This window comes from Coenobita brevimanus, chromosome 99, assembly GCF_032717465.1.
Source record: "Coenobita brevimanus isolate Jiangsu-jjx chromosome 99, ASM3271746v2, whole genome shotgun sequence".
NCBI classification, from domain to species: Eukaryota; Metazoa; Arthropoda; class Malacostraca; order Decapoda; family Coenobitidae; genus Coenobita; species Coenobita brevimanus.
This window is the reverse complement of record NC_137052.1, coordinates 5,371,648-5,385,008: the sequence shown is the minus strand read 5'-3', so window position 1 is coordinate 5,385,008 and position 13,361 is coordinate 5,371,648. Positions and strand designations below refer to the sequence as shown.

Genomic DNA, 13,361 nt, shown 5'->3' with positions numbered 1-13,361 from the left:
GTGTCAGGAAACATGACCCTCACACAGGTAAAAAGCACTACAAAGCAGCTCAAAAATGGGAAAGGAGCTGGGGTTGATGAGGTGTATGCAGAGATGATTAAGTGTAGTGGAGAATGCAGTATGAAGTGCTTGTTGGAGATAAGTAAGAAGGCATGGGTGAGTGAAACTGAGCCAGCAGAGTGAAAAAAGGCTGTGACTGTACTCCTGTACAAAAATAAAGGTTAGCAAAGTGAGTGCAAGAATTATTGTGGCATAAGTTTTTTGAATGTGGTAGGGAAGGTATGTGGAAGAATTATTATAGAGAAAGTAAGACAGATATCAAATGTCCTAGTGAGTGATGAACAGGGTGGCTTTAGGAGTGGCAGAGGATGTGTGGACCAAATATTTGCAGTAAGACAGATAGTGGAGAAGGCTTGTGAGAAGGACTCTAAGGTGTTTATGGCATTCATAGATCTGGAAAAAGCATCCAACAAAGTAGACAGAGAAGAATTGTGGAAGGTGTTGCGCATGTACAGTGTAGATGGTAAGCTGCTAGAGGCTGTCAAGAGCTTTTATGATGGCAGTGAAGCTTGTGTAATGGTTAACGGGCATCTAAGAGAATGGTTCATGACTGATGTGGGCATGTGACAAGGTTGTGTGATGTCCCCATGGTTGTTCAATATACTGTATTTATATATGGATGGGATGATGAGAGAAGTAAAAACACAAGTAACGGAGAGGGGGATGGCATAGGCAATGAATGATCTATCTATCTATCTATTGCCAGACGCCTCAATCCCTTTTGGGGTGGCCACTAACAAATCGCCTCCAAGTCGCCCTGTCCCCCGCCATTTCACTGCCCTGCTCCCAACTCACACCCCCCTCTCTCATATACCTCTCCACCCCATCCCTCCATCTCATCCTCGGCCTCCCCCTCCCTCTTCCCCCCTCCACCTTACTCACATACACTCTCTTCGTCAGTCTTTCACCCTCCATCCTCTCCACATGCCCAAACTACCTCAGTATGTTCCTCATAACGCTTCCTATCACATCCACATCCACACCACAACGCTCCTTTATATCCTCATTCATCAGCCTGTCTCTCCATGTGACTCCACAGGCTCCTCTTAAATAACTCATTTCCACTGCTCTCACTCTTGACTTGTGTCCTTCCAACAACATCCAAGCTTCACTTCCATACGTTAGAGTTGGTATCACAATACTGTCATGTAGTAACTTTTTCACTTCCATGCTCACTTCCCTGTTTCTTATCACTGCTTTCAAAAAGCCAGCAACCTTTCTTCCCTGCTGTACCCTTTCAAGCACTTCACCTTCCAAACCTCCATCCTTACTCATCACACTACCCAAGTACTTAAACGTACTCACATTTTCCAATTCCTCACCATCCAACCTCGCTGTACATTCACGGACTTCACCTCTCTCAAAGACCATCACTTTACTCTTCCCTACATTCATCTTTAGATTCCGTTTCGTACACACTCACCCAAACTCATCCACCAAGCCTTGCAGCTCCCCTTCGTCTTCACTCAACAACACAGTATCATCTGCAAACAACAGTACAGGGAGTTTCCAATCACTATCCTCTCTCACCAGGGCCACTCCAACATCCACTACCCTACCTTGTACCTCTTTTATTACCCCATCCATGTACAGATTGAACAACCATGGAGACATGACACATCCCTGTTTCAACCCAACTTTCAAAGAGAAAAATTCACTTAATTCACCATCCTCACGCACTGCAGCCTTCACACCATCGTACATACTCTTCACAGCATTCAACAACTTCCCATCTACTCCATATATTCTTAACACTTTCCACAATCCTTGTCTATCCACCCTGTCATATGCTTTCTCCAAATCCATGAATGATGATGGACAAAATACCCCAAATTCGTCGTATGCTACTTGCAAATACCAGACACGAACTTGGTAGACTAGCGCAGAGTTTTGCTGATGTCTGTGAGCATCATGCCTTGAAAGTAAATGTAGAAATGAGTAAAGTGATGGTTATTAAGAGAGAACTTGACTCCAAGTGTGATGTTACAGTGACTGGAGAGAGGCTGGAACTGGTGAGAGTTTAAATTCCTGGTTAAAGTGATAGAAAAGAGAGGAAAATGTGCAAAAGGAGTGGAAAGTAGGATGGCACAGGGAAGGAAAGTACTTAGTGCTATGAACGCCATGATAAGAAACAGAGGCTTGAGTGTTGCAGCTGCACAAGGCTTACATGAAGGAGTGTTAGTGCCAACTTTAACATATTGATGTAAGGCTATGGTATGACATGAAAATGAAAAGCCAAAAGTGAAAGCAATGGAGATGGAACAGCTGAGGAATGTATGTGGAGTACGGAGAGTGGATAGGATATGAAATAATGTGATTCATGAAAGATGTGGAGTGAGGAAGTCTGTGAACATCAGAACTGAAAAGAGTGTATTGAGATGGTAAGGTCATGTGGAGAGAATGGATAACAATAGAGTGGTGAAAAAGGTATATCTGAGTGAATTTAAAGAAGGGAGGAGGTGAGACAGGCCAAGGAAAAGGTGGAGGGATATGGTGGATGAGTGTGTGAGGAAGAGAGGTCTGGAAGTCGGTGAGGCGAGGGGACTGACAAGAGATCGAGCTGGCTGGATGAATATTGTGAGGATAAATGCATGATCAGGGATTTGGCATCCCTTTTTAACAAGACAGCGTCTGGACTGACTCATCAGATATGTTTACGTGAGGCTACAGAATGTGGTAAATGTTTCTGGCATGTCAGATAAAGCCAGGATTCCGGGGGCTTGAATAATGATTGAATGGAAGCATGGCCCATTGGACTGGGCAAATTTGGGCTGTCTGGACATTGCTACTCCTCACCCTGCCCTTAGGTGGGAAAGGAGATCTAGATGATGGTGATGGTGATAATGATTACTTCCCACAGGAAGCCTTCAATCTCTCCAGCCAATGATTACTTCCCACAGGAAGCCTTCAATCTCTCCAGCCATAGTGCAGCCCATTCAGTTCTATAAAAAGCTTTCTTCACATCCATGTAGGTGGTAATCAGTTGTTGCTCAACTGAACTGATTGTGGAAAGCAATACAGGAAGGGTAGCTGAAGGGATCCCATTCAAAACCTCTCGGCTCACCCAACATAACTGCATGTTTTTTGTTTTTCACACCACAAAGTGCTTATTTACCTCATGCATCTCACTCCCACAACACAGAAATTCCTTTGACATGACCTCAACAAAAATTCTCCAAGAGCAACTCAGCTGAAGCAACTGGTTATGTCCAGTCCACTGAGTTCATGTTCAATAAACCTGTGGACATAACAAAAGCAACAACAACATATTCCATTCAGTGGCAGCAGGAAGAGAAACAGTACCAAATCACAACCAAGTCACTATACTAAATTGCCATATTCCTGATAATGACTTCTGTTACCATATTCAGACTGCTGTACTATCAAACTACTTTGTATATTAAAAAAAAATAAATAAATAAATTACATCAGTAGTTTCTTTAATCACCCACTTGATGTAGTGCTGCTTTGGGTGTCTGCCATTTCCCCTCTTCCTTCCTTCCTCTCCTGTCTTTCTTTCCTTCATTCTTTCCTCTTCCTTCTGCCTACAGGTGATTTTACATTCCCTCTTCTGTCATTCTTTCTTTCATTCTTTCCTCTTCCTTCAGTCTATGGATGACTCTACACTGAGTGACAAGCCAAATGGTTTCCTGTACACCAGGAAACTATTTATTACCCTGGTTGGTAAACACATAACCAAATTATGGCACCTGGTGGTTTAGTGGGTAAGTAAGTTGCTCCAATTGGATTAAGCCTGTGTAGGTTTATATCCAAGAGATGGTTGGAGTTTATTGCACACATAATGCCACTCATGGATGAGTGAGACTGGTCACTCTCATCTTAAATGTCAGGACCAACTTGCCTAGCGCCGAGCTCCTACACTCCTCATGGGGTAACGTAGGACTGGATGATGGATGGATGGATGGAAGTTTCTTTATTCAGTTTTGGAGAGGCTTCAAATCTTCTAATAATCAAAAACCTTCACAGACTTATTCAGAAAGGGATACTGTACTGTAATTCTTAACTGTTTATTCTGATTACATCCATGTGATTTTACTCAGTAGTAAAGGCATTCCATCTAACAAGAGTTAGAGAAGATCTCAAGAAGTGATACAGTGAAGATATTCAAGACTTCAGAAACCTACTGAAAGATTATTCATCATCATCATCATCATCACCATCATCATCCAGACCTTCTTTCCCACCCTAGGGCAAGGTGAGGAGTAGCAATGTCCAGACAGCCAGCCCAAGCTTGCCCAATCCAATGGGTTACACTTCCATTCACTCATCATTCAAGCTCCCAGAATCCTGGCTCTATCTGATATGCCAAAAACATTCACCAAATTCTGTAGTTTCATATATATGTACCCAGCAGAGTCAATCTGGACCCGGTCATATTCAAAAAGGGTGCCAAATCCCTGATCATGCACTTCTTTTCACAACATTCATCCAGCAAGCTCAATCTCTTGTCAGTCCCCTCACCTCACCGACTTCCATACCTCTCTTCCTCACACATTCATCCACCATATCCCTCTACCTTCTTCTTGGCCTACCTTGCCTCTTCCCTCTTTCAAATTAGCTCAGATATACCATTTTCACCACTCTGTTGTTATCCATTCCCTCCACATGACCAAACCATCTCAGTACACTCTCTACGATTCTGGTGTCCACAGACTTCTTCACTCCACATCTTTCATGAATCACATTATTTCATATCCTATCCACTCTCCATACTCCACATACATTCCACAGCAGTCCCATCTCCACTGCTCTCACTCTTGACTTTTCATTTTCTTGCCAAACCATAGTCTAACATCTATTTGTTAAAGCTTGTACTAACACTCCTTTATGTAAGCCTCATGCAGCTGCAACACTCAGGCTTCTGTTTCTTATCAATGCCTTCATAGCACCTGCTGCTTTCCTTACTTGTGCCACTCTACTTTCCACTTCTTTTGCACATTTTCCTCTCTTTTGTATTACTGTACCCAGGTATATCAACTCTATCACCAATTCCAATCTCTCTTCATTCACTGTAATATCACACTGGAAGTCACCTTCTCTCTCAACAACCATCACTTTACTCTTTTCTACACTTACTCTCAAGGCACGACGTTCACAGACATCAGCAAAATTCTGCACTAGTCTGCAAGTTCTTGTCCGGTATTTGCAAGTACTAAAGTACTACGTCACCACCCCTCAACAAATTTAGGATATTCCATCCATCCCCATTCATTACCAACACCATCCCTCTCTCCATTACTCGTGTTTTTACTTCTCTCATCACACCACCCATATATATATTGAACAACCAAGGGGACATCACACAACCTTGTCGCATGCCCACACTTATCGTGAACCATTCCCTTAGATGCCCATTTACCCTTACACATGCCTCACTGCCATCATGAAAACTCTTGACGGCACCTAGCAGCTTCCCATCTACACTGTATATGCACAAAACCTTCCACAATCCTTCTCTGTCTACTTTGTTGTATGCTTTTTCTAGATCCATGAATGCCATAAACACCTTAGAGTCCTTTTCACAAGCCTTCTCCACTGTCTGTCTTACTGCAAATATCTGATCCACACAATCTAAGGGGTCTTTGTATGCAGCATGTGTTAGGAGTGTAATGCTGTATGGCAGTGAGACCTGGGCAGTGAAGGAGGAAGACATTCGCCGGCTCAAATGTACAGAAATGACAATGATTAGGTGGATGTGCAGTGCGTCCCTGCGTCCAAGGCCTGGAGCCACTGGGTTTACAATGGAAGAGTTGAGAGGTAGGATGGGACTGGAGTGTATTGGTGTTGTGATGAGGAGAGGTAGATTGAGATGGTTTGGACATGTGGAGAGGATGGGGGATGGAAATTGGGTGAGGAAGGTGAGAAGTGTTAATATTGGGGGTGGGGTTATGAGGGGTAGACCGAGAAAGACATGGGACGAGGTCATTAAGTGTGACCTCAGGGTTAAGGGACTGAACAGGGAGGCTGCAATGGATCATGCAGCGTGGAGAGCCGCCATTAGGTGACCAAGGCCGACACATGCAAGCACATTGGAGCCTTTAAAAACGAACGAAACGAACGATCCTCTACCACTCCCAAGGCCACCCTGTTCATCACTCACTAGGACTTCTGATATCTCTCTTACTTTCTCTATAATAATTCTTCCATATACCTTCCCTACCATACTCAATAAACTTCATCCATCCATCCATCACCCAATCCAGTGTTGCCCCATGAGGATCGTAGGAGCCCTGGGCAAGGCAAATTGGTCCTGACATAAGATGAAAGTGGCCAGCCTCACTCTTCCCTGAGTGCCATTATGTGAGTAATAAACCCCAACCACCCCTTGGATATAAGACCCACAGAGGCTCAATCCAACTGGAGTACCTTAATTACCCACTAAACCACCAGGTGCCATAATTAAGTTATACGGCTACCACCCAGCATTGTAAATGGTTTCCTGGTTGTGCCAGGATAATTCTTGCACTCACTTTGCTCATCTTTATATTTGTAGAGGGATAGTCACAGCCTTTTTCCACTCTGCTGACAGTTTCACTCATCCATGCCTTATTACATATCTCCAACAAGCAATTCACTCTGCTCTCTCCATAACACTTAATCATCTCTGCATACACCTCATCAACCCCAGCTGCTTTCCATTTTTCATCTGCTTCACGGCATTCTTCCCCTATGAGAGTGTCACATTTCGTGGCACTGTATTCATTCTCTGCACACCCCCAAAACCAATCATGTTTAGAGCGGCTCTGCTCTCTTGTTCCCATTCATCAGGCTTTCAAAATATTCTTTCTATCTGGTCCTTACTTCATCCCCATGGGTTAATAATCTACCACTCACATTCTTCACATTTTCACACTTCTTTTCACTGTCACTTCTACATTTCCGCACATCTGTCCAGAATAACTTCCTATTTTCAGAGGAATTTGCATTCATTTTTCTTCCTAGATCATCAATTACCTCCTCCTTTTTCCTCTTCACTAGTTTCTTTACATGCTTCTTGCTCTCAAGTATATCCAGTTCTTATTTCAACTGAACCCCTGTCCTGTAACCACTCTAGCCACTTCTTCCTCTTTTCCTCCACTGCTCTCTTAACCTCTTCATCCCACCATGCCATACCTTTCTTCTTTGTTGTTACTCTTGCCACACCACACATTGCTTCAGCATTCCTAACCAAGCAAATCCCTATATGCATTCCACATGCTGTCCAGATCCATTTCATTCCAATTAACTGATTCTAGCTCCTCCCCTACTTTGGTCATGTATTCATCTGCCATTTCTTTGATCCTCAGCTTCTCGACTTTCAGTCTTTCTCCTTGACTGCTCCTCTCTCTCCTGGTCCACCTCACTCCTCTCAGCTTGACCTTGCATATCACAACCATATGATCTGACAGACCTCCTCATCATCCCTTCACAGCCCTCAAATCAGCAATCATTCCCAGCATCGACCTCTCTACGAGCACGTAATCAATCAGGCTCCTTTCAACACACTCCCCATTCCCTCTATACCAAGTATATGTGCATCTTTGTGTTTGAAATACAAGTTACAAATGCATAACCTCCTTTCCTGACACATATCCTTCAGTCACTTCCCATTATCATTTTCTCCCGGTACTCTATTACAACCCATTACAGTATGTTATCCTCTGGACCAGTGCCTACTCTTTAATTCATATCACCCATTATGACCACTTTATAGCTCCTGGACATTTCTCCCACTGCTTCATCTAGCTCATCCCGAAATCTGACCTGCTCTCTCTCACTCCCAACATCACACGGTGCAAACGCAACGATCACAACCATTTTCACCCCCTCAAAACTTGAACTTGACATACATACTTATAAATATTATAATTACTGTACAAAAAAAACACTCTTTGTACAGTATCTACCTTCTGAACTTTCCTTACCTCCTCTCTGGGATGAATGGTGGCACTCTGTACTGCAGTACTTTGTTAAGACCTTCCAGTGATCAACCTCCAGCAAAACTACTATACTAACCTAGTTGGTGCACCAAATTTACTATCATATTGTGGAAAGTTACAAAACAGTAAGAAAAAAAAAAAAAAGGTGCTTGATTAAAAGCTAATTATGTTGGCAGAGGAGCTTACTTTTGCATGTTGTCCCGAGTTGACACGGAGAGAACGTGTTCGCTGGAGGCCTTTGGCTCTCATGGAGGACCACACCGAGCCAAACAAGGAGTGGTTACGCTAGAAAACCATTATCATACAGTTACCGTTAGGGGTACTGAGTGCAAGTGCAATTAATGTAAATTTGGAATAAGGTCTCACAGGGATAAAAACATCATCTGGAAATGAGGAGTTAATGGTATGGTCAGTATCAGGCTGTAGGATATCAAACAGCCCAAAAGGGCCTTTATATTTAGTTCTCACATATGCAGCTGACCAAAGAACTACAGTATTGTATTTAGCAAACAATGGCTGAAAAGAGGTGTGGATTAGCATTTCAAACCTTGCACATGCAAATTCAGCATAAAAATTACTCAGTCTGGTTCTGGTTATGAGGTGATTTCAGGATTACTAAACAGGATTTTATGAAGCTGGAAACTTTTTTTTTCATCAACAGAAAACCAGTACTGCACCTAAAGAAAAGAGCAAAGCCACTTGAAAAATATTGTGTGAAATAAGCCTGGTCAGTGAGGACAAAATTTCAACACTGCCCAAGTCAAGTACAGTACTCTGAATACTGCTCTTATTCCACTCTGCTCAAAAAGTACACAAGAATTTGCTACTGCACATCTCACTCCTCCACAGCTGAATTAAACTGTTTGGATACTGCAAGAATAATGTGAAAATATACCATTGCTATGGATTACTTGCAGTGTTTTATCTAGCTTTCAGGAACAATGGAAATCCAGCATCTCCTCCCTGGCATTGGCACTGTTTAGGTTGTTCCTTTGCTAATCATTATGCTTGATATAGTGATTAGTAACACAACTTAGAGGTATATGACAGAGAGGGGTGTTAGCTGGACGCAGGGCAGTGAAATGGCAGGGAACAGGGCGACATGGAGGCAATTTGTCTGTGGCCACTCCTTACGGGATTAAGATGTCTGGCAATAGATAGATAGACTTAGTTAAATTTTGTTTTTTTCTCTTTACACGAAAATTATCTAAAGTATTTCAATGAATAAGCATTAGTCTATCTATCTATCTATTGCCAGACGCCTCAATCCCGTTTGGGGTGGCCACAAACAAATCGCCTCCATTAGTAATTAATACATTACAGTTGAGTTACTTGAAGACATGGGCCACTAACTTTGTTCCATAATAAAACTAAAATTGCATCCAAAGAATGTTAAAACCACTGGTTTAGGCAATCCATAAACTGTTTTTCTAATAACAGAGGACAGAGATATTCTAACATAATATACTGAACTGCATGGGTACTATAAGCAAATTGAATACAGAACAACAGCAATCAGATTACTAAGAAGTAAATAATTATAACCTTCACAACAGCACTGTAGTGATATGACATAAATCTGGAAAGAACAAGTTATTAGCATAAAATGAAGAAAAGAAAAGAGTATGTATGCTAAGGGATCTTTGTAAGTGGCACGTGTTAAAAGTGCAATTCTGCATGGTAGTGAGACCTGGGCAGTAAAGGAGGAGGATATGCAATTGCTAAAACACATAGAAATGACAATTACAGGCAACCCCCGGTTTAACTATGCAACTGGCTAAGTAAACACCCATTGCTAGGTGAGGTATCGTATCTTGGGGTAGATTTAACATGTAAAGTATAGGGATGAATTTTTGAGCCTTGGGTTTCCCCCCTCCCAACCAAATCCTAAACCCACCCAAATGAGTCAAAAAAAAAAAAAAAAAAGGTTTAAAGCCAACCTAAATGACCTAACAGCTGTAAAAGAAGCTAACCTTAGCCTAAAACCATCTTGCTTGTCTCCAGTCAAAGTCACTGGAGAATGCACTCTCCGACTTGTATTCAAACTCAGTAGACAAGAAGCAGCAGCACTGTATACAAACCCAGCATCAGACGGTCCCGAGACAATTAAATAAACATCTGTTATGCATAATAATAATGTATGAATGATGCAGAATCGTCCAAGGTGCGAATTGCTGTGATGGAGAATAGTTGATGTTTTGACGGGGAATTCTCTTGATGGGCAATGCGATTGATGATGCAATCGGGATAGCCTTTTCAATGGCCCCTCTTTATGTTGTTTTAGTTACTGTTCTGGTTGCTGCGCTCCACTGTTTTCTTCTCTCTTATTTTCCAACATTTATTTTTAAATTCCTTTGCATTTTCAAAGCGTTTTCCCTTGAACAGCCAAAAATATAAACACATGATTTATTGATGTCACTGTTTTCATCAATACATGAAATATTTACTCTTTAAGGCTTTCATAATTATTAATATTTACCGGTATTTGAAATTATTATTACGTGTTCCATGATAGGTTAGATGACAGTTCAATGGTCAAACATGCAATATTCTCTGTTTTCTCTGTTAAGTCACCTAGTTGTCCACAATGTTTTGTACCTCATCTGATGGGTGAGAGCCCATTCTCCATATGACAGTGTTCATTCCACCTATGACTAAAACATATCAGTCTAAGTCAAAAAAGTTTATAAATCAACCTAAACACAAAATTTAAGTCTAAAATATCAACAAAATCAGGAAAAAAAAAATCAAAACCCATCATAAAACGCGGGGTAGGCCTACGATGGGCGGGTAGGGTGGTATTTCTACCCCCATCACTATTCTGAGGTATCACACCAAGGGGTATCGTAAATCGGGGTTTGCCTGTATTATGTGTACAGTATGTGTAGTGCATCCTTGAATGTGAGGCCTTGGTGGGTTAGGTTTATAACATAAGAGTTAAGAGAAAGGATGGGACTGGTGAGTATTGGTGCTGTGATGAGTAGGGGTAGATTGAGATGGTTGGTCATGTGGAGGGAATGGGGGATGACAAATGGGTGCAGAAAGAGAGAAGTGTGAACACTAAGGGTAGGGCTGCGAGAGGTAGACTGAAAAAGACCTAGAACAAGGTCACAGACTGTGACCTCAGGGATAAGGAACTCAAGAAGGAGGCTGCCAGAGATCAAGCAGCATGGAGATCCACCATTAGGTGACCAAGGCCAATGCATGCAAGTATGTTGGAGCCATCATAAACAAAACAAAACAAGTAAACAGGTAACAAGAGATTTGTACAAAGGGTGGCAAAAGGGAAACCTAAGAGAGGAAGAAGGATAGTACTTACTCTGTGTGTGGGGATATCATCATCACGCATCTCATCAAGATTGCCTGAGATGGCACGCTTCAGCTCTGGTCCAGCCTCGTGAAGTGTTCTTAGACCTGAAATTTTAGTAAGTATACTGTATACATACTATGAATTACAACCATAGGAGGTGGAGCTGAATATACTGAACTTAAATAAGCGAAAGGCTGTATGAGCCATTTCAAGTTATGCTGTTAATAATTCTACTCTTATACAATCCTTTTATTTCTAAATCCTACCCAACCCATCAGCAGTGAGAAACAAGGTTAGCATGAAGATGGTGAAGGACAACATACAGTGGCATCACAAGTTACATGGTTCAAAGATCTGTGACTCCAAAGTACAAGGAGCCCAAAACTGTGACCCTAAACCCAGCTGCCCAGTTTCCATACAAAGTTGCATGGGTTGGTATTGGCTGAAAACTCTTTTTCTGCCACTGAATTACATGAAATAAGAGGCAAAAGAAAAAAAATCTGGGCCAGGCTAAGGTGAACAAATTATAATGATAGGACAAAACAATGAAATACAATTATGATCTGAGAAATCCAACTGAGACACCACTGTAAAAGTACAATAAGCAAAAGAACTGACTCTGAGAAGATGTCTTGAAAAACAGATGAAAGCTTCGTGGTCCTCTGCATTTCATTTTCCTGCGAGTTTACGCATATTTTATATATATATATATATATATATATATATATATATACAGTATATGTATGTATACACACACCTAACCCCTATTCGACAGGGATGCATTCCATAAAAACTGGTTGAATAAAGAATCGGTCAAATAACGAACCAATTTTTCCCAGAAGATTGTTAAGAAATAGAGTGGTAAGATTCCTGACAATCTTCGTCACTCAAAAAATATTCAATAAAGATGGAAAAAATACCAGTATATATGAACAAAAGTGACACAGAGATTTGAGCTGTTTTCTAATAGACGTACGTTCTCAAGGATAATTATTTTAGTACTACGTACATCTCAGATGACTGACATTTGATTTTCGATCAAAAAAAATATTGGAGAACAAACGAAATGTACCTACTTAGCGATATTAAAGAAAGCCACCGGAATGCTTTTGATATTGAGTTTATCCCGTCGACTGGACATGACATCAACACACCAAACAAACTCAAATGTATTCAATTTAAAACCATAAATAGCAGTGGAAGCCTAACTGGAAGTGCTGAAACCAAACTGGGAGCCTTTGCCCCCAGGACCTCCCAATGATTATAACCCACCTAACCTAGTGCAAACTAAGATGTGCATTCCATAAAACTGGCACCAAAACATTACCACGCGTTGGAAGCGTTTGTTAATCACTGACGCAATCATCACCGGGGTTGACATTTGTTATTTTTCATTACCAAATGTGGGTCAATTTAGTAATGAAAAATTCTTTTGGTAATGAATCAGCATGATCCATTGCCTAATAGATTCATCACATGTATCAAGATACAGAGGATGGAGATGGTGGATTGTCTACTCTCCTTGTTTAATCTGCTACCCTACATAGTGTGAAAATAATCAATATGCTGCTAATTATAAGGAGAGTGCTTATTTCCATCTGTATATATAATTAGTGAAGAATAAATCTATCTATCTACAGACCGAAGCCCTAATCCCACGAAGGGTGGCCACAGACAAAACGCCTCCAAGTCGCTCTGTCACCCACCATTTGACTACCCTCCCCCCAACTCACTCCCCCCTCCCTCATACACCTCTCAGCTCCATTCCTCCACCTCATCCTCGGTCTACCCCTCCCTCTTCCTCCCTCCACCTTACCACATACACCCTCTTAGTCAATCTTTCATTCTCCATTCTCTCATGTCCAAACCACCTCAGTGTATTTCTCCTAATCTTTTCAACCACATCCACATCCACTCCACAACGTTCCTTCATTCGGCAACCTGTCCCTCCATGTCACTCCACATGCTCCTCTCAAGTAACTCATTTCCACTGCTCTCACTCTTGATTTGATCCCCTCTTGCAAGGTCCACGCCTCGCTTCCATACGTCAT

The 13,361-nt window shown here is 41.7% G+C and overlaps 1 protein-coding gene across 1 annotated transcript in view; it reads right to left on the bottom strand.

Moving 5' to 3' along the window:
• The window catches only part of LOC145414371 (muscle calcium channel subunit alpha-1-like), a 1,622,725-nt gene that overhangs the window by 162,916 nt on the left and 1,446,448 nt on the right, over positions 1–13,361 (bottom strand). The window contains exons 39-40 of the mRNA XM_080283905.1: positions 11,320–11,414; positions 8,187–8,285 (exon numbers count right to left, since the gene is read on the bottom strand). Of these exons, the coding sequence (XP_080140031.1) occupies positions 8,187–8,285; positions 11,320–11,414 (194 nt within the window). The remainder of the gene's footprint in view (positions 1–8,186; positions 8,286–11,319; positions 11,415–13,361) is intronic.